We start from the raw sequence: 22,348 nt of genomic DNA on the forward strand, positions 1-22,348 counted from the left end.
ACTGGAGTGGGTTGCCATTTCCTTCTCAAATGCATGAAAGTAAAAAGTGAAAGTGAAGTCACTCAGTCGTGTCCGACTCTTTGCAACCCCATGGACTGCAGCCCACCAGGCTCCTCCATCCATGGGATTTTCCAGGCAAGAGTACTGGAGTGGGGTGCCAAAGCAATAAATGCTGGAGAGGGTGTGTGAAAAGGGAACCCTCTGGCACTGTTTGTGGGAATGTAAATTGGTACAGCCACCATGGAGAACAGTATGGAGGCTCCTTAAGAAACTAAAATAGAACTACCATATGACCCAGCAATCCCACTCCCGGGCATGTAACCAGAGAAAAACATCCTCCACAAGGATACCTGCACCCCAGTGTTCTCGGCAGCATTGTTTACAACAGCCAGGACATGGAAGCAACCTCCATCGACAGAGGAGGGGATAGAGAAGATGTGGGACTTGCATTCGATGGAATATTACTCAGTCACTAAAAAGAATGAAATAATGCCATTGGCAGCAACACGGATGGACCTAGAATGTCACAAAGAGTGAAGTCAGTCAGACAAAGACAGACAAATATGCTGTCACAGAATCTAAAAAAAAGTTACACAAATAAACTTATTTACAAAACAAAAACAGACTCACAGACTTAAAGAATGAACTTACAGTTACCAGAGAGGAAACACAGCGGGGAAGGGGTAGGAAGGGAGTTGGGGATTAACACGCACACACTGCTATAATTAAAATGGATAACCGACAAGGACCTGCTAACTAGCAATATGGAATTCTGCTCAATGTTATGTGGCAGGCTGGACGGAAGAGGAGTTTGGGGGAGAATGGATACATGTATATGTATGGCTGAGTCCCTTTGCTGTTCACCTGAAACTACTGTAACATTGTTAATCGGCTATGCTCCAAGACAAAATAGAGTTTAAACAAATAAAAATTAAGACAAAATGGATAACCAACAATGACACAGGGAACTCTGCTCAATATTATGTAACAATCTAAATGGGGAAAGGATTTGAAAAAGGATACATGTATAACTGAACCACTTTGCTGTACACATAAAAAACTAACACAAATTGATAATCAATACAATACAAAATTACACCAATACAAAATTAAAAGTTAAAAAAAAAACACCTTAACCTAGAAAACAAAACAAAGCAACTCTCAGGAAAAAAAGGGCAATTCAGAAAAGCTAAAGCAGCTGCTAATGGGAATGGTTATTTGGAAAGTTATATCTCATCAAAATTAATATATAAGATTTGTACCCTTACTCTATTTCTTTAATTTTCTATCTATGAGATATGGGATGTTTACTAGACTTGTTATGATATTCATTTCATGATGTATACAATTCAAATGATTATGCTGTATACCTTAAACTTATTACGTGCTGTAGGACAATCATATCTCAATAAAACTAGAAGAAAAAAGATTCATACCCTCACAGTAGAGATTACATCTGGGAAGGCTTAAAAGAGAACATCTGACCCCTTCTAGGAAGCAATATGACTCTTCATTTTTAAAAGTCAACTACTAAAAGAAAACTTTCAACCTTGCTCTGCGAGTAAGAATGCCACAAACCATATATATTTTCTCTCAAATCATCACATATAGTCTAATAAGCAAGTGACCTTAGAATTTTTAACATAACCATGAAAGCACTTCACTGTATTTCTGAATCCTTCAAAGGAGACCTAGATAGAGAAATTAGGGAAACTAGTTCCCTAATTAAAGATGCAGTTTTTACAGCAAAGCTCATGATTAAGGACCAATTCCAACCCTATGAAGCGTTTACTAACCACTTTCCCAAGAAGCTACCATCTTTCTTCTTTGACTCACCCACTACAACCAGACAATTCACCATCACATCATGTTAAATTTGAGTAACTCTCATTTTTTTACCAGAACTAGAGAGATGTTTTACATACATTTTTTTTTTGTCATCCTTACAACAATTCTGCAAAACTGGATTTATCCCTATTTTATAGATGCTGAAACTGATGGCTAGAGTCTGTAACCTAAGGTTACCCAAGTATAAAGGAACAAAACCAGCATCTGTTTTCCTCACTATGCAATACTGCCTCTTGCATGAAAGCAGGACACTAATAATTACCAGTCGCTGTGCCTTGTGACCCTGGATGAGTTTCCACACCTCTCAGTGCCTCATTCATGAAATAAGGATGATACACTACAGGTACTGCGCTGCGGAGATTATATAAGGTGATGTCTGTAAAATTCCTTTATAAGCTGTAACTGTCGATATTACTACTCAGAGTAGATTTTATGCTCCTAAAGCACAGGTTCTTATGCCTTACAGGCATTTTCCCTTCAGCATTCAACATGAATTGAACACCATCTTACCAGTCCTTGGAAAGAGTTCAGACACCTTTTCCCCCCTCTAAGGAGGGAGGTGGTGTCCCACTGCATGAAGTCTGGACTGAGTATCAAATATCCCTAAGTCCAAACCTTAAACTACATACAACACAGTGACAAACTCAGCGTGCTCATCAAACATGAGATTTAAACCACCTGCCCGGCATGTAACTGCTTTCCTCTCCACCACAGCTTTAGTGCCATAAGAGTTCAAAAGGGAGAAAAATCCCAAATGAAAAAATATCATATTTTGTAAGAAAACATGCCTGGAAGGAGGTAGAGCAGAATAAGGCCTGGTTTGTTATCGGAGTTAACAGAGACCTTGTTGTTCTGTGTACAATCTGATTTACAGCCTCCTGATGACAGTAGTAACTATAACACTGTCTAACTCATTACTCATTATGAAATTTCATTTGCTTTAAGAAAAAGACCAATAACATATTTACGAAACTTCTTAGGGAACACTCACTCCCCCTTCAATACAATGGAGGTATTCAGTGGTATATCTGAGGACGGGAGCTGGTATGCCCCGGAGGAAGACCATGCCAGGTGTGTTCTCCAGGTAAACACAGCAGGAGGGAACCAGCCCCTGCTCTGCCATGATTCTGAGGAAGCTGCTCAAAATCTTTGTTAATGATGGATCTGTTTCCCAGCCTGTAAATCATGAGCTAATATTATTTATTCTGCCTACCTCACAGGTTTACTGTGAAGGTCAAATGAAATAATATATGTAAATTAATTTACAAATTACATTACTAGAAATTACCAGAAGTAACTAGATAATCAACTACCACTTGTCCTTTGGTAAATGTCAGGTACTAGCGACTTAGCAGCAGCAGCAAAGCTGAGATATTGATTTCTCTAAGGGTTTTCACATCATAGTAACAGACAGAATTTTTTAAAAAAAATCTACTCATCTCTAAAAAGGACCCGACAAATGTTTTCTTATCTACGGAAGCTATGGAAGAAGTAACTGGTAAGGTTGATCTTCCCACAGTGGATCTATGTGTATATATGTATATATTCTAAATTATTTTCAGATGGTTTAACTATGTCTTCCTAAAAGAGTGAAAATGGACTCAGGTCAAGATGTAGCCACAGACTTCATATGTGATAGGCGTGACATACCAGGTCATTTTACCTAGTAATTCTGTCTCTGCAAAATGCCTGATGGTTCAGGGTCCTAAAAACTAGTCCTCTCCTTGTCTCCCCATTGTTCATCCCAGCTGCCTCCTTAAAACCTCTGGCAAAAAGAGAATAGGAGAATTAAGAATTCAAATTGTCTTAGATCCACAAAGGATTGATGATGTCATTTACTAGCTGACCCCCTGACCCCAGTAATTCTCTGAACTACCCTGCCAAATTGCACCAGAATTTTAACTAAAGAAAAATTGCACAAGCGTCCAAAAGTAGACTGAAAGGTAGAAAAATTCCAAATCACACAGTGTACACATAAAAGAAAAGCTTATCCTAGTACCATTTTTGTTTATCATTTATCAACTATGTTGAACTATAAATATATTTTCAGTCATAACAACAAGAATAAAGGAAGAAACATAATAATAAGCACTTTTGAGCAAATTTTGCCAGGGGCAAATTTAGACACTGCTTACTATTATAAAGAGGTTGAAATTTGCCTTTGCAATGTAGGTAAGCAATATAAAGTGCCCGAGCACTTGAAATCCTAATTTCCTATGAAACCCTTGCTCTCTCTGGTTATTTGGAACTTGCTAACATTTCTCAAATAATCCTGCAAACGGAATTCCCATTTTCTCAGAAGTATCTCACAAGTAGACAAAGTGCTTCTTTGTGTCAAAGTCACTGGCTTTTACTATTTACCTAATTTTTGCACCCCTTTGTTGAAAAATAATTTATTGGTGTTGACAAAATCATTGCACCATCTTTGTCCCTGATTATGATTAATAAGCCATTTGAACAAAAAGTGACCTGTCAACTTTTTTGTATAGATGACATTTGTTCCAATATTTTAGTGTTCTTTAAAAAAAAAACAAAGTTGGTTTGGCGATCTGTTAAATACCAAAGCATACCATGAAACATATTCTCTATGTAATGATCGGATGACTGTGCTGACCTTGTCTTAGGAGACCTGGACTTGCAAGGGTCCCTGAATTACAACCAGGATAACATTTAAGGCCAACTTCAATCTGAGCTCTCCTGCCCTTCTGAGAAGCTTTTCTGTATGAAATAATAATATCCGTTACCAGCAAAGCCAGAGAGGCGTACTCACCAAGTGAACATAAGGCACAAAGTACCCAAAAAGTGCAAGTGGTATTCCAACGGCCCACACTGCGTACGCTGTCACCTTGAAGATGGCAAAATTGAAAATTTTTTTTGGAGGACTGAACTTTCTCCTGGAAAAGAGGGAGAGTCGGTTGCCTCCTTTGGTTGTACTGTCTTTATCTTTGGCACTGGAAGCAAGAGGTCGGTAAGTGAAGCCAGCCAGAAAGAGGACAAACACGAAGATGCAGAGGACCCGGAGGGTGTGGAAGAGGCCCACGCTGTCGGTCAGAACCCTCAAAAGGAAAGGCAGCAAAATCGTGAAGATGCTGCTGCCAGCGGTGACGATGCCGTTCACCAGTCCAAGGCGCTTCTTGAAATAGTGTCCCAAAATGACCAAGGAAGGCTGGTAGGCGAAGGAGCAACCACAGGCAAACACGATCCCGTAGGTCAGGTACAGAGGCTCGATGGAGCTGTGCGAAGACGAGAAAGACGCAGAGCAGCTTTCAGTACTTTCATCACGTGCTTGGAAGAATAAAGCCTTACGGTCAAAGGGGGTTTCAGTTAATCAACATATTTTCTACAAATAAAAATTAACCAAAAAGAAGTTAAAATCTTAATAAGAATACAACACTACAATATTTTAATTTCATCTGAATAGATAATAAAAAATGCCTTAATATGTGAAAAATGATCAATAAGGTCCTCAGTGATTTGATCCCTCCTCCTCTTTCTATCGACCTTCAGGTGAACCATGCAGCACTGGGTAAAAACTGTGATGCTCTCCAACTCAGACATAAACAGTGGTGCCAGGAAGGGCCTCAGTGACACTGACAATGATTAAACTACCAAAAAAAAAACCTAGTCTCAATAAAAGCTTTTAAAAAAGTAGAATTTAACTATGAAAACTCTTTTCCTTCATGGAATTTTCCCAGGGACTTATTAATCAGCAATCTACTCAAAGAGAAGGCTACGTTTGATATTTTCTCCCCAGGCTTATGCGAGGAATGTTTGCACGGACAAGCAGTTGTGTGTCTGCTGCATTTTGCTGGCCTAAGGGATGCAGACCAACCTTCGCCCTGCGCTGCACTGTTCTCAGAGTTGTGCAAGATAATGAGAAATCATAGCCTGACTGCAGGACTACTAAACGAGGTGCATTCACTACTGATCCCAGTCTGTAAGCTTTCAGGCCAGGCAGGTCTCGACAAAAATAATCAAAGGTTGAGAATTCTATATTTAACCAAATAACTTAATTACACACTTCTGATGAAAGTAAAGGAATTCCCTGGCAGTCCAGTGGTCAGGACTCAGCACTCTCACTACCAAGGGCCTGGGTTCGATCCCTGGTCAGGGAACTAAGATCCCACAAGCTGCACAGTGCAACAACAACAACAACAAAAAGAAAATGAACAAAAGAAAAGAGAGGGCTAAAGCAAGAGGAGGCTGCAGAGCGGAGGAAATTTTTAAAAAAAGAAATTAAAGAAACATAGCATTACATTCTTTGAAACAATTAAGGAGTAAAAGAATGCTGAAGTTTTTTTCTTTTGAAAATTCAGAAGGCTGTGTATCAGTAGTAAAGGCAAGCTCTTTATAAAAAACTAAGATAGATAAAGTTGGTTAATAATTAAATTTTAAACAATAATTGTAGCCTAGCAATATGCTGAGGTAATCACAAGGAACTCTAGAATCTGATAAAATTAAGGCAGGCTGGCAGTCCCCTCACTCTGAGATGCCCTTTCCCCGCCTATTAATCTACATAAAAACCATCTTCAAATCAGGCTCAAGAGCCAGTCCCTAATTCTCCTAAATTAATCTTATCTAACTCTGATCACTCTTTACCAAAACCCCACTCTTATTCAATAAACATATTTAACAGCTACTATGTTCCAGATACTTGGTGAAAAAAATATTTTAAGTGTGGCTATGCCCTACTTCTCGTCTGCTTAGTGAAACAAGACACCTACCTGAAATAACAAGAATGTAAAACACAATATAAATAATATTTCACTCATTCTGCATCAGTTTTTTCAGATAAGTATTTTTCCAGATAACTGCAACAAATTTCTTAAGGTACCAATTTACTTTTACTTAACAATTTTAAAGGAAAAATCTAAATACAGTTTTCTCTGCCTTCTTCAAAGTGTATGTTAAAAATAGTAATGACAGCACAGTATTGTCATAAACAACGACAATATCTATAGTTACACTACATTATTGTAAAGCTGTCAGTTGGAAAACCAGAGAGCCACGGACATAAATCGAGACATTCTTTTGCACACCATTTAAATACGGAGTGCTTGTTAAGATTAGCCTTGGTATCTCTCCTGCAGAGTAAAATACATCAGCTTTGTGATGGCATTTTCACTGCTGCTGGATCCTTCCTCACTTCTGATTTTCACTTTAGTAACAGATGGTTCAAACTGTTGAAGTTTGACAACTGAGTAAGTGCCGTGCAAATCAGTAAGATACCAAGTATGTGTGGGAAAAGTATTCAAAGAAGAGACACTGATGCAGCCATCTGGAACTGCTAGAGAAGGCTTCCCTAAGAAGGCGGAATTTGAACTAGAGGAAAAGAAGGTCAGTCCACTGTCCAACACTTGGAATTTCTACCGCATCTCCCCTTGTTCCTCTGCATGCTCTCAAAGTACAGCAGCTTTGATCAGTGGGTTAAATAATGAAGCTGAACAGAAGATTTGAGAGCATTATATGGAGTAAGGTAAAGATCCCTTCAAGACAGTTTGTTTTAGTCAGGGGTGGGGATGGGGGAGGAAGAGAGAGAAAAAGAACTAGGTCACCACGTAAAATACATTTTATAATTTTTATTTCTCAGTGGTCAAAAAAGTTTGAGAAACACTGCTTGCTGTAAGTTGGTCTGTGTATATGAATTTTGTCTACTAAACTAGGTAATAAGTTCCATGAGTTTTTTATCTCTTAGTTTCTCTCTCCACCAAAGCCGGAGTGTTAATAATACTCCAGCACATGCTAAGGTCACTGACTGACAATGGGCATATGAGGCTTCCGGACCGTGCAGGGATCTCATGAGGCAGTAAGAGCACAATATTGTGTTAGAGATAAAGAAGAACCGAAAGCAAACGATCTCACAGGATCACCTCAGTAGAACCTTATCCCCCCAAAAAACTGGTTTTTTATTTCTTTAAAAAACAACTTTAGATTCTATAAGGAATGAGAAGGCGGTGTCAGTACTAATAGAGACTCATTTATGTATATATGGTCATTTTTACCAATGTTAAATTAGTTTGTTGTGGGCTGGCATGGATTAATTAATAACTACCATCTTGTATCAGTATCATCAATCAGGAATTTGGTTTCAAGATTCATGTAGTGACCACCAGATAAACTTTTTCTGTTTTTTTTGTATGCAAGGGGAACTTGGATATCCTGAAATAAAAAACTGTTGGGTTTTGCCTTTTGAAAAATAAAAATAAAAAATAAAAAACAGAAAAAAACTTTAGAAGACAAGAACGAAGGCAACTTTAAAGATGGAATATTTATCTTCTAAAGAGGAATAAAAATAATTGTTTAGAATCCAAATAAAATGTCTAAGGTGAAAGAAAGAGGCTCACTTTAGAGTTGAGGAAGGGGTATGTGTGGGGAGAGTGAGGGTAAAATCAGTAAACCAAGGATTCTGTTGATTCTGAATATTTAAAAATAAACAGGGTGGGACGTCCCTGGTGGTCCAGTGACTAAGGACTCCGAGTTTTCACATAGGGGCCTGGGTTCAATCCCTGGTTGGGAAGCTAAGCCTCCTCACGCTGTGTGGTGTGGCCAAAATAAAGATTAAAGAAATAATAAATAAACAAATGAACAGGGCAATGGCCAGTGAACACATGAAAAGATGCTCAAGATCATTAATTAACAGAGAAATGCAAACTAAAACTACTATGAGGTATCTCCTCACAGCAGTCAGGATGGCCAGCACCAGAAAAATCTACCAACAATAAATGCTGTAGAGGATGTGGAGGAAAGGGAACCCTCCTATACTGTTGGAGGGAATGTAAACTTATACAGCCATTAGCGAGAACAATATGAAAAAACTAGGAATAAATCTACCATATGACCTAGCAACTCCACTACTGGGCATATACCCTGAGAAAATCATAATCAAAAACAACACGTGTACCCCAATGTTGATGGCAGCACTGTTTACAGTAGCCAGGACAGGGAAGCAACCTAGACGTCCACTGACAGATGAGTGGATAAGGAAGACGTGCTACATACACACAATGGAATGTTCAGTTCAGTTCAGTTCAGTCACCCAGTTGTGTCCGACTCTTTGCGACCCCATGAATCGCAGCACGCCAGGCCTCCCGGAGTTCACTCAAACTCACGTCCATTGAGTTGGTGATGCCATCCAGCCATCTCATCCTCTGTCGTCCCCTTCTCCTCCTGCCCCCAATCCCTCCCAGCATCAGAGTCTTTTCCAATGAGTCAACTCTTTGCATGAGGTGGCTAAAGTACTGGAGTTTCAACTTCAGCATCATTCCTTCCAAAGAACACCCAGGGCTGATCTCCTTCAGAATGGACTGGTTGGATCTCCTTGCAGTCCAAGGGACTCTTGAGTCTTCTCCAACACCACACTTCAAAAGCATCAATTCTTCGGCGCTCAGCTTTCTTCACAGTCCAACTCTCACATCCATAGATGACCACTGGAAAAACCATAGCCTTGACTAGACGAACCTTTGTTGGCAAAGTGATGTCTCTGCTTTTCAATATGCTATCTAGGTTGGTCACAACTCTCCTTCCAAGGAGTAAGCGTCTTTTAATTTCATGGCTGCAGTCACTCAGCCATAAAAAGGAACGAATTTAAGTCAGTTCTAATGGGGAAAGGTTGAGGATAGGAGGAGAAGGGGACGACAGAGGATGAGATGGTTGGATGGCATCACTGACTTAATGGACGTGAGTCTGAGTGAACTCCAGGAGTTGGTGATGGACAAGGAGGCCTGGCGTGCTGCGGTTCATGGGGTCGCAAAGAGTCAGACATCACTGAGCAACTGAACTGACTGACTGAGGTAGATGAACCTAGAGTTATACAGAGTGAAGGAGGTCAGAGAGAGAAAAACAAAGTATACTAACCATATATATGGAATCTAGAAAAATGATATTGATGAAGCTATTTTCAGGCAAGGAATGGAGACACAAATGTAGAGAATGGACTTGTGGGCACAGTGGGGAGGGACAGGTTGGGATGAGTGGAGAAAGTAGCATTAGCAGACAGAAACTACTAGGTGTGAGATGGACAGCTGGGGAGAAGTTGCTGTGTACCGCAGGGAACCCAGTCTTGCGCTCTGTGATGACCTGGAGGGATGGGATGGGGGTGGGGGGGTAGGGAGGCTAGAGAGGGAGGGGATCTAAGTATAATTACGGCTGTTCTGCACTGTTGTGTAGCATAAACCAACACAACATTGCAAAAAAAACATTTTTTAATTTTAAATTTAAAAAAAATAGAAAAAAATAAACAGGGCAAGCAATGTAAGTTTGATGTTTTTTTTTTTCCTAGTTAACTACAATAATGCTTTTCAACTAGAGCTCGAAGATAGCTAAGGAAGAGAAAGGGACAGGAAATGAAGATAAACCACAAAAGTAGACAGAGGATGGAAATCATCTAAGGGTTTTCCTGTTAAGTGCAGCCTGTTAGCCAGAGCTACCCATTAAACCAGGGTTTCTCTATCTGGGGATTATCCTGACAATGAAAGAGGATTTGCAGGTAAAACAGGAGCTGGAGGGAGAGGTGCTTCCACGGTTACGGTGCCTCCCAGCTATCTGCAGTTAGCTCCTCTGCAGGGCTTCTAACAGACACAGGGAACAATGTTTTGATAGGAAGCTTTATTTTAAGCTGCATTTGATCACTTCATTTTGTCATGATCTTTTTAAATTTCAGCACTGTTCTTTCCCCCTCCCCACCCCCACCCCCAAAAACAGTGCAGGTAGGAATTCTCTACCTGGGTTGAAATAAACAGCAAAGTCTAGATCTCATTAATAAAAATATTTCACATCAAGCCTATGAACAACCACTTCAAAATATTATCTCTTGTACGCTTTGGAACTCAGAATGAGTTGATCTTAAATTAAGGCCATTGCTTTAGACAACTTTACTGCTAGAATTTGAGTCTTTGGGATTTTTCTGTGAATGGAAAAAAACAAAAGGAGAAATTTTTTTTTTTTTTGGCTCCAGGGAACACATGTACCCTGACTTGGCATCTCACTCTGAGGCACTGCAAGCAAAAGCATTCAAATTTACAAGCTCTGATTTGCTGCTGCGGACAGTTGCATAAGTGACATGCTTCAAGTTTTAAGCACTTGAAAAGGACTTTTTTCCCTTGTAAACAGCAAAGTTTCTGAAAGGAAATCTAGAAGATAGCTCACAGATTTTGAAAACATGAAGAAACCAAGTCCTTACCTTACAAAAGAACTTGATAAGAGTCCAACAAATCCAACAGCAGCACCCACGACAGCTGTTTTCCGACAACCGAATATGTCTGTGAAGACACTGACAATCGGGCAGCAGAAGAAAATCATCCCCATGGAGAGAGAACTAACCCATGCTGCAAGAGAGGGGGAGATGGGGGACATTATGACACGCGGAATTCTAGTTGTTCTTATCTCACAGAATGTAAGACATATTGAGAAAAGTACCAGTGCAGGAAAGATACTACTCAGATTGATGAATGGGAGGAAGTTAGAATAAGTAACAAATCTGAATCATAGATCAAAGAATTGGCAAGTACTCATTATAATTAGCAAAGCAATTATTTGTGTTCAGTGGAACTTCTGAGAAAAGTTTGTATCCTTAAATAAATCAAACATTCTCCTGGGACCTAATCTCTGTCCTGGTAACTATGGTTTTAAGCAACTTCTAATCTGTGGAAAGAAACCTGTCTGAAAAAATTGAAATATATTTAGGAACCCATGCCCAGGTGATCAAACTGCAAAGAAACGACCACCGAACTAAACAGTGGTGAAGCTTGAAGAAAAGGAGTTATATGGACACAGTAGTTAAGAATCAAACATCTGCCTAGAGTCTGGGCTTTGTGCTTTCGTTAAAGGAATCAAATCCACACAGGCAATTTGTTGACCTAGATAAGTTACTGTATATTCACTCTATTCATAAAGCCATACACACAGTTTATCTTCTTTTTTGAAAGTATGTTATCATTCACAATAGAAAAGATTTAAGAATCAGGTCATAATTTCCTGTCCTGATACTGTAAAGACAAAAACAAAAGGAAAGCAAAAGAGAGACACACAGAGTACAAATGATCACAAATTTGTGCCAAAGAAATGAGTGATCTTGTAAGACACCGAGTCTGTAAATTCTTAAAAACTATAATGAACCTAGGGAGCCCTGAGTGAACATGAGCTATAAAACAAACAAATCCCTCAAGTCCCCAGCTCTGGAACGATCCAACAAATTCTTGGGCAAATCATTTCCTCTGAGTCTGTTTTCTCACCTTGAGAGAGGATGGAACACAGATCTTTCCAGAATTATTAAAGATTAGAGAAAACGTGTCTAAACCTCCACATCTAGCACAGAGTGCTTAACAATGCAGAGTTTTAACAACAAGTTGTCTTACAAAATGAAATGATCTCCAGCATTCCACCCAGCTCTGACAGTCTTCTAGTAAACCGCTCTATTTCCTTAGCAAAGGAAGTTAAATCCAGACAGACCCTGTACAAATGACTATTTGCTAATAATGGTATCCAAATGGAGCTTCACCAGTCTAACAATTTCATTTAACTTTTTGCCTTCTTACATTTTAAGTTATTTATGTATATTTTATCAGCCACAATTTCTTTCCTTTCTTCCCTTACCAGAAAGGAGACAAAAACACAATGAAGAGACTGTACAAACAATGCAGGCTTAGCTTAGGTGTTGGTGGGAGGGATTTAGAAGTGGACAGGCTCAGGAAAGAGGTGATGGGCCAGATACCAGCACAACCACAGCCCCGGACGTACCCGCTCAAGGAGAAGTGTGACTTTTTCAGTCCATGTTATAGAAAAATGTTACTGATTTTTAATCATTTAATCTCATTCAAAAAAAATTTAGTCATCTATCATGTTGATGAAACAATCTAAACCAGTCTAGTCAGACTAGAAGAACAGCATCCTAACCTTTATTTTTGGATGAAGGTACTTGACAATTAAATGAAACACCAACACTTAACAGGAAATCACATTAAGAAATTCAAGAGCAAATATTTATATTGCACTAATGTTCAAAAAAAGTCAAGGCATGTTTCAAGAAGAAAAACAAGTCTTTACGCATTATCTAGGTGTTGGTCAACCATAACACCAAATGTGAAAAATTTTTACAGAATCTTATGTCCACTGAACAAGCACTAAGTGCAGGATATAATCAAATACAACTTTACTTTTGTCTCGACTATCGTCTTAAAATGTAAGCGTGGAGAAAATGTTCCCCCGCCACTGCATGAGCACTTCAGCAGGCCCACCTTGTAGCCAGTGCTGAGTAGCAGAAAGGCCTCAGGTGCTTTAGGTTACAAACTAACCTTCACTAGGTAATCAAATCTTTTTTCCTCGGGAGGAGAGGAAGATCAGCTTTGTCTCTTTTCCGTGGCCCTTCTTCCCCTCCCTAGCTATTGCTCTCTGCAAAGCGGGCCAGCATGAGACAGAGGGGTAACTCGGAGACAAGGCAAGGAGACTCCTGCTTCACAGGTCCTGCCAAAAGGCCTGAACGGCGATGTCCGAAGCGGACGCTTTCCCTCAGATGCACTTCTGTGGGTTCTTCCAAGTCTCACCTCAGAGTTCCTTCTGGCTACAGCTCCACGGACAAGGACAGTTCACTCTCCTCCTGGCTTTCTGGCTGTCACTTAAAAGACTCACTGTTGGAGCCTCGTTGCCCTTCTAGACGGTTTATTTGGGCAGGGATCAAAACAGCTCCTCTCTGCTCCATTCAGCCTGCCTCTGCTCTGCAGGAAATATTCATGTTTCCTCTGCCCTGACAAACACTGGGGTGTGGGCAAATTCCACAGAGCCCTCCTCTTGCTGTGGGAGCAGCTGGCTAGATGCAGTTCTCTCCTTGCTGGATTTCTCACGGGATTCAGACCTCAGTCCTCTGTATCCCCTAACTGAAGAGAATTCTTCAAACCTCTAAGTGGTCCCTCTAAAGCTCCCCTCACTAGGTTATCAAGTGAAAGGATGTATACCCCAACTTTTCCCATGAGGGGTGGGGTGGAAGGAAGCCACAGCATAATTTCATAAAAGAATCTTCACAAAATGCTCTTCCTTGACCCATAAATATCCTTCTTGTGGGTTTTAGAGCCTCTAACTGATCCTTGAACATGAACTATCCCACTTTTGAATTTCACACTTCTGTACCTTAATGCCTCAGCTAAATTCCCAACATCTTTTTTTTTTTTTTTTGGCTGCACTGCACAGCTTGAGGGATCTTAGTTCCCCTGCAATGGAAACAGGGGAATCCTAACCACTGGACTACCAGAGAATTCAAGAAATTCTCTTTTTAGAAATTTTTTGTTGGAGTATAGCTGACTTATAATGTTGTGTTAGTTTTGGACATACAGCAAAGTGAATCCGTTATACATATATTCACTTTTTTTTTTTAAGATTCTTTGCCCATATAGGCCATTAGAGAATACTGAGGAGAGGTCTCTGTGCTATACAGCAGATTCTTATTAGTTATCTGTTTTATATACAGCAGTGTATATATGTCAGTCCCAATCTTCCAATTTATCCCCCCATCCCCTGGTAATCCTAAGTTTGTTTTCTACATCCCTGACTATTTGTTTCATAAATAAGTTCATTTATACCCTTCTTTTATATTCCACATATAAGTGATATCATATGGTATTTGTCTCTCTGGGTCTGACTTACTTCACTCAAGATAATAATCTGTAGGTAAATCCACATCACTGCAAATGACATTATTTCGTTCTTTTTATGGCTGAGTAACATTGCACTGTATATAGGTACCATATCTTCTTTAACCATTTCTCTGTTGATGGACATTCAGGGTGCTTCCATGCCCTGGCTATTCTAAGAAGGGCTGCAATGAACACTGGGGTGCATATATCTCTTCAGATTATGGTCTTCTCTGGGTATATGCCCAGGAGTATGATTGTTGGGTCATATGGTAGTTCTATTTTAAGGAACTCCCATACAACATACTGTTCTCCATAGTGGTTGTACCAATTTACCTTCCCACCAACAGTGTAGGAGAGTTCCCTTTTCTACACATGCTCTCCAGCATTTACTGTTTGTGGATTTTTGATGATGGCCATTCTGACTGGTGTGAGGTGATACCTCACTGTAGTTCTGATTTGCATTTCTCTAATAGTGATGTTGAGCATCTTTTCACGTACTTTTTGGCTATCCATATGTCTTCTTTGGAGGAATGTCTATTTAGATCTTCTGCCCATTTTTTAATTGGGTTTTTTTTTTATATTCAGCTACATGAGCTGTTTGCATATTTTGGAAATTAATCCCTTGTCAGTTGCTTTGTTTGAAATATTTTCTCCCATTCTGAGGGCTGTCTTATTGTTTTGTTTATGGTTTCCTTTGCTATGCAAAAGCTTTTAAGTTTAATTAGATCCCACTTGTTTATTTTTACTTTTATTTTCATTATGCTGAGAGGTAGATCAAGAAAGATCTTGTCAAAGAGTGTTCTATGTTCTTCTCTAAGAGTTCTATAGTGTCTGATCTTACATTTAGGTCTTTAATCCATTTTGAGCTTATTTTTGTGTGTGGTATTCGGAAATGTTTTAATTTCATTCTTTTACATGTAGCTGTCCTGTTTTCCCAGTACCATGTACTGAAGAGACTATCTTTTTTCCATTGTATATTCCTGCCTCTGTCATAGATTATGTGACCAAAAATATTAATTCTTGAATGAATCTATTACTTGGCACTGTTTTTGTAAAATTTTAACATGGCATAACAAAGAATCCAAGGTTTTACGGATCATGCTATACACCATAAAATAAAAGAGCCTGTTGTTCTCTTCTGACCCTTCCAAGTCTGACTATGGTTACTATTAATAATAGAAACTGAGAAACTGAAAGACATAGTCACTCTATCCAGCATGGTAAAATTTTGTTTAAAAAATGCAAACTACCACTAATCCTTCCACATAATTTGACCAAACATCCACACAGGGTTTCCTAATACTGTTGAAGAGCAAATATTTTCCAATGGAAGAGATACTATCTAAAATATGGAATAACAACATTCTCTCCATTCCAAGTAAAAGCGTTTATTATGTATGTTCTCGGCACGATCATAGGCTCCTGAGAATATTAAAAAAACTAAAATATTTTTCTATCTTCCAATAATTTCCATCTAGTAATACACATATGGAAATAGAGGTCCAAACAGAACACCCTATACAATGAGCTAAATGTCTTAAGAGATATAGATTTCAAAAAATATATAATAAAGAAGGGATTAAAAATCTCCTGAAAATGTACCAGCTTAGAATCCCTAATCAGCAAAGCTTGTTACATACTGCTGTATCTTCTTCTCATTTGCAATACTGTTTTTAAAATGGATGTAGATGTTAGTAATAAAATTCAGATATTTTGAAATGCTAATGACTTCATAGTAGACCTCCTTGGCATTAACAGTACTTCTCAATGAATTGTACTTTTATATATTTACTGTTGTTACAGAGTGGCATACCTATGTGTGTAATGAATTGATTTTGAGGTTGTTGGCACTTCTATAGGATTCAAGTTAGCTATTACATAAAGTCCATTTTCCCTTAAAAAAAAAAAACAAGAAAGACAGACTTTAGAGTGTGTTTCTACACTCTTATTTGAATGTGTGTGTTTGATGTTAACAGAGAGAAACATCCAAAAAAAAGACCACGTAGGAAAATCTTTTTTATAAACTAACAATCAATGTGGTTAGCATAAATACAAATTCAATTCAAATCCTGTGTAACTGTTAGCAGTTATAGTAAGGTGATCATAAAAGTACAAATTAAATACAAATTTAAAAAAACAATAAACTACACATACACACACACACACACACACACACACACACACACATATATATATATATAAAAGTAACAATCAGCTTTCCAGTTTCCCCACTCAGACTCTCTTTGTTCACTACTCCATACTAAGAACAAATCCTCATTTCTCAGCATGGCCAAATGAAAATGCAAATCACTTGGAAGAAGTGGTTAGGTTTACTAAACAGTTTCCTGCATATTAAGTAACACAAAAATAAATGTTCTAACTATGTGGATATAAATGACTACAAGGACAAAATGTTTACAATTGAAAACACCCAAAGGGAAGACTTACTGTAGTTAGCTGAAGGCTGATAAATACTCTTTCACCCTGTTTTGAGAGTTCCAACCCCCATTTCCACTTGATCTTGGCCTTTTCACAACAGCTTTGCTCTATAATAGAACATTGGTCTAATAGCCTCAAATAAACATCTAAATATTATTTAACAAAGTTCCAATGACTTTTGGAGTGTGGTGTTGTCTGACAACCAAACAAAAATTCAGAAATGAGTAAATTGTACTTGATTTGACCATTTTATTGCCAATTGAAAGGTTATTTGGTAGGTATATTTCACTTAGGAGTGGTTTTGAAGTTATTTGCTATCAACTTCTGTTAGTGGCAGCAGAGTGAAGTGGTCAAGTAAGTCCTCTTACAGATAATAACTGTGTTGGGGGAAAAAAACTTATTTAAACACAATATGGAAAATGTTTTAAAACAGACAGAAGTTGGAGGAGAGTTTTCTTCCCTGGTGGCTCAGACCAAGAAGAACCTGCCTGAAATGTGGGAGGCCAGGTTTAATCCTTGGTTTGGGAAGATTCCCTAGAGAAGGAAATGACAACCCACTCCAGTATTCTTGCCTGGAAAATCCCATGGACAGAGAAGCCTGGCGGGCTACAGTCCATAGCGTCACAAAGAGTCTGAGAGACAAGCGACTGACCCTTCCTTTTCCCTTCTACACCTGGAGAAGCTGAATCTGGAAGAAATAAAAATTACCAGTGTGCGGGCCTTCTTGAAGATCAACAAGCTATGCAGACGCTGGGTGGACTATTAAGGGCCAGACTAAAGAAAAGCAACAGCTGGAGAGGAGAAAAAAAAGCAACCATTGGAAACTACATGAACTGAACAGAGACATCAGCTGCTACACACCACAGACAGAGAGACTCTGCAGTTTGAGTCCAGGCAAGGTAACTGCCTCCTAGGAACAAAAACTCAATCATACTTGGAAAAACAAAGTGGAATCAGAGTTGTTTCAAATATTATCTACAATGTTCAAGTATTCAACCTGAAATTACCAGACATGCAAAGAAACAGCTAATAAATATAAATGGACTCTGAATGGACTCAGATGTTGAATTCAGAAAACAAAAACTACAAAATGTCTATTATAATTATGTTAGAAGTATTGATATTAATGGATAATACTTTAAAAGTAAAATGCTGAATTACTGAGTGAAGAGATAGGGAATCTCAACAGTGAAATGTAAACTACAAGAAAATGGAAATTTTAGGGATGAAAAGTACAATAGCTGAAAAAAAACGCATTATGATACGCTCATACGTAAGAAAGAATCTGGGAATTTGAAGACCAAAATTACCTAATATAAGAAAAGAGGAAAATACTGAAGGAGAATGAACAAAGTCTCAGAGATCTTAGAATGGAAATCTAGGAGATTTCCACTACAAGAAATCTTAAAGAAAGTTCCACAACTTAGGTCCAAAGAAAGGACTGAAACATAGAAACACACACAACACACTGCTTTCTCCTATTTCTTTATAAGATATATGACTATTTAAAGCAAAAATTATAACAATGTATGTGCAGGAGTGCTTAGTTGCTTCAGGTGTCTGACTCTGTGACTCCACAAACTGCAGCCCGCCAGGCTCCTCTGTCCACAGAATTTTCCATACAAGAATATTGTGGGTTGCCATTTCCTCCTCCAGGGGATCATCCTGACCCAGGGATGGAACCCACATCTCCCATAGCTTCTGCACTGGCAGGCAGATTCTCTACCACTGAGCCACCTGGGATAGACGTATTATAATACATCTATGATACATCTATGATACATATATATGATACATGATAACAGCACTGAAGATGGAAGTAAATGAAAACACACTACCACAAGATTCCTACGTTTTATCTGAAGCAATTCCATCACCTTAAAATACATTGAGATATACGTTGTAATCCCTAAAGATGGCACTTTTTAAAAAATGCAGAAATATAGCTTGAAAGCCAATAGAGAAATTAAAATTGATTACTAAAAATTACTTGATTAATGTAAAGGAAGGCAGAAGAACAAGAAGCAGATGAGACAAATAAAACCAAATAGCAAAATGTCAGACCTAAATATGACCGTATCAGTAATGATATGAAGGAAAAATAAAGACTCCAAGCAAATGGCAAAGACTATCTAACTGGATTAAAAAAATCAAGAATCACTTATATCCTGTTTAAAGAGATGCAGTTTCAATACAAATACAAAAATAACTTAGAAATAAAAAAGATGGGGAAAGATATGCCATGAATTAATAACCCCAAGAAGACTGGAATGGCTGTACTAACACCAGACAAAACAGACTTCAAGGCAAGTAGTTTTACTAGAAATAAAGAGGGATTCTAATGATGAAAGGTTCAACACATCAGGAAGATATAACAATGACAAACCTATATACACCCAATATAACAGAACAACTAATCTCAAAAATATACAAGCAACTTATGCAGCTCAATTCCAGAAAAATAAACGACCCAATCAAAAAATGGGCCAAAGAACTAAATAGACATTTCTCCAAAGAACACATACGGATGGCTAACAAACATATGAAAAGATGCTCAACATCACTCATTATCAGAGAAATGCAAATCAAGACCACAATGAGGTACCATTTCACGCCAGTCAGAATGGCTGTGATCCAAAACTCTGCAAGCAATAAATGCTGGAGAGGGTGTGGAGAAAAGGGAACCCTCTTACACTGTTGGTGGGAATGCAAACTAGGACAGCCACTATGGAGAATAGTGTGGAGATGCCTTAAAAAATTGCAAATAGAACTGCCTTATGACTCAGCAATCCCAATGCTGGGCATATACACGGAGGAAACCAGAATAGAAAGAGACACATGTACCCCAGTGTTCATCACAGCGCTGTTTATAATAGCCAGGACATGGAAACAACCTAGATGTCCATCAGCAGGTGAATGGATAAGAAAGCTGTGGTACATATACACAATGGAGTATTACTCAGCCATTAAAAAGAATACATTTGAATCAGTTCTGAGGCGATGGATGAAACTGGAGCTGATTATACAGAGTGAAGGAAGCCAGAAAGAAAAACACCAATACAGTATACTAACACATATATATGGAATTTAGAAAGATGGCAATGATGACCCTGTATGCGAGATAGCAAAAGAGACACAGATGTGTAGAGTAGACTTTTGGACTCTGAGGGAGAGAGAGAAGGTGGGATGATTTGGGAGAATGGCATTGAAACATGTATACTATCATGTGAGAAACGAATCGCCAGTCTATGTTCGATGCAGGATACAGGATGCTTGGGGCTGGTGCACGGGGATGACCCAGAGAGATGTTATGGGGAGGGAGGGGAGAGGGGGGTTCATGTTTGGGATCGCATGTACACCCGTGGTGGATTCATGTCAATGTATGGCAAAACCAATACAGTATTGTAAAGTAAAATAAAGTAAAAATAAAAATTTTAAAAAAAAAAGAGGCAGTAAGATCTTGACGGGAAAAAAATAATAAATAAATAAAATATGCCACCAATAAGAAAAAAAAAGAAACACAAGAAGGAAATTTGATCTCTACTTTATACCATATTTTTACTTAGCTCAAAATGAATCATAAAAATGAAATTTGAAACTGAAAAGTATAAAACTTCTAGGAAAAAACATAGGAGAAAATCGTTGTTACCTTGGGTTAGGCAAAGATTTCTTAGACACAACATCAAAAACATAATCCTTAGAAAAAACTTCACTTCAGCAAAATTAAGAATTACTATTTGAAAGACACTTTTAAGAGAATGAAAAGGTAAGCCATAAACTGGGAGGAAAGACTAGCAAGTTATCTATCTTACCAAAAACAAAAAACAAACCCTGCACCCAGATTATACAAAGAATTCTCAAAACTCAATAAAAAACCAAGCAACCCAATTTAAAACTAGGTTAAAAAGATTTGAACAATCTCTTCACAAAAGATATACAAATGGAAAATATTCATTTTTGAAACGATGCTCAACATCACTAGCCATGAGGAAAATATAAATTACAACAATGAAAAAACTACACACATCTATTCAAATGGCTAAAATGGCTAATCATACCAAGTGTTGGTAAGGATGTTAGGATGTAAGGATGTCATAAACTGCTACTGGGAATTTAAAATTGGACAACCATTTTGGAAAACTGAGTAGGGATGTTTTTTCAGCTAAATAAATCCCTATTATATGATCCAGCCATTCCACTCCCAGGTATTTACCTAAGAGAAACAAGAGCATATGTCCATACAAAACTTACGTACAGATGGTTATGGTTGTCTTATTTCTAAAAGTCAAAAACTGCAAAGAGCCCAAACATTCAGAAATAAAGTGACTGGATAAACAAATCATGGTATGCTCATATAATGGAACGTGCAGGCGTATGTGCTCGGTTGCTTCAGTGGTGTCCAACTCTTTGCGACTCCACGGACTGTAGCCCCCCAGGCTCCTCTGTCCATGGAGATTCTCCAGGCAAGAATACTGGAGTGGGCTGCCACGCCCTCCTCCAGGGGCTCTTCCCCCACCCAGGGATCAACCCTCATCTCTCATGGTTCCTGCACTGGCCGGCGGGTTCTTCACCACTATTTCCACCTGAGATGCCCACATAATGGAATACTACCCAGCACAATACCAGGAGTGAACTACTGATAAATACAACATGGATGAATACCAAAATAGTCACACACAGTGGGAAAAAGGGAAAAAAGGGATATATAAAGCACGACTCCATTTATTAAAAATTTCCTAAAATTATAAGTCAACATACAGGACAGGAAGCGTATCAGTGTTCACCTCGTTGTGGAGAGGGGTACAGAGGGAGGGACTGTCAAAGACACAAAGAAGCCTGAGTGTGACGGACATGCTCATTATCTGGACTGTGGTGGTTGTGTCTCACTGGTGTATACATACGACAAAACGCATCAAATTACCTACTTTATTTCATGTAATACAGCTTATTTCATGTCAATTACACAATAATGTTGCTTTAAAAAAAAATAAGAGAAACCCTGTATTTATATGAGATGGTAGATGTTCACTAAACTCAATTGTGATCATCATTTCAGGATAAACTGGAAGGAAAAAATAGAAACCTATATGGAGGTTTTCAACAACAACAAAAAAATAGATGTCATAAAAAACGAACACACAAAACTGACAGAACTGAAGGGAGAACTAGACAAATCCACAGTCACAGTTGTGTATTTAAGCACATCACTCTCAGTAATTCATAGAACAGGAAGACCAAAGTATAAACGTCTGGATGACAACATCAAGCGGCTTAACTGACGTTTACAGAACACGATATGCAACACCAACTGCAGAGAGCTGTTTGCTCTGCCAGCGAAATTTTTAATCACTGATGAGGGTAGACTGGGGAGGAGGAAGATGGAAGGAGAACACATACACACAGAGTGCCACTTAAGCCATGGGTAGTGCCTGCATAAAACT

At 38.5% G+C, this 22,348-nt stretch overlaps 1 protein-coding gene across 1 annotated transcript in view; it reads right to left on the minus strand.

Annotated features, from left to right (window-relative positions):
* Positions 1 to 22,348, minus strand: part of SLC16A10 (solute carrier family 16 member 10) — a 110,414-nt gene that overhangs the window by 30,583 nt on the left and 57,483 nt on the right. Inside the window, exons 2-3 of the mRNA XM_068985447.1 lie at positions 11,027 to 11,171; positions 4,619 to 5,081 (exon numbers count right to left, since the gene is read on the minus strand). Of these exons, the coding sequence (XP_068841548.1) occupies positions 4,619 to 5,081; positions 11,027 to 11,171 (608 nt within the window). The remainder of the gene's footprint in view (positions 1 to 4,618; positions 5,082 to 11,026; positions 11,172 to 22,348) is intronic.

This window comes from Capricornis sumatraensis, chromosome 13 (genome assembly GCF_032405125.1).
Source record: "Capricornis sumatraensis isolate serow.1 chromosome 13, serow.2, whole genome shotgun sequence".
Lineage (NCBI taxonomy): Eukaryota > Metazoa > Chordata > Mammalia > Artiodactyla > Bovidae > Capricornis > Capricornis sumatraensis.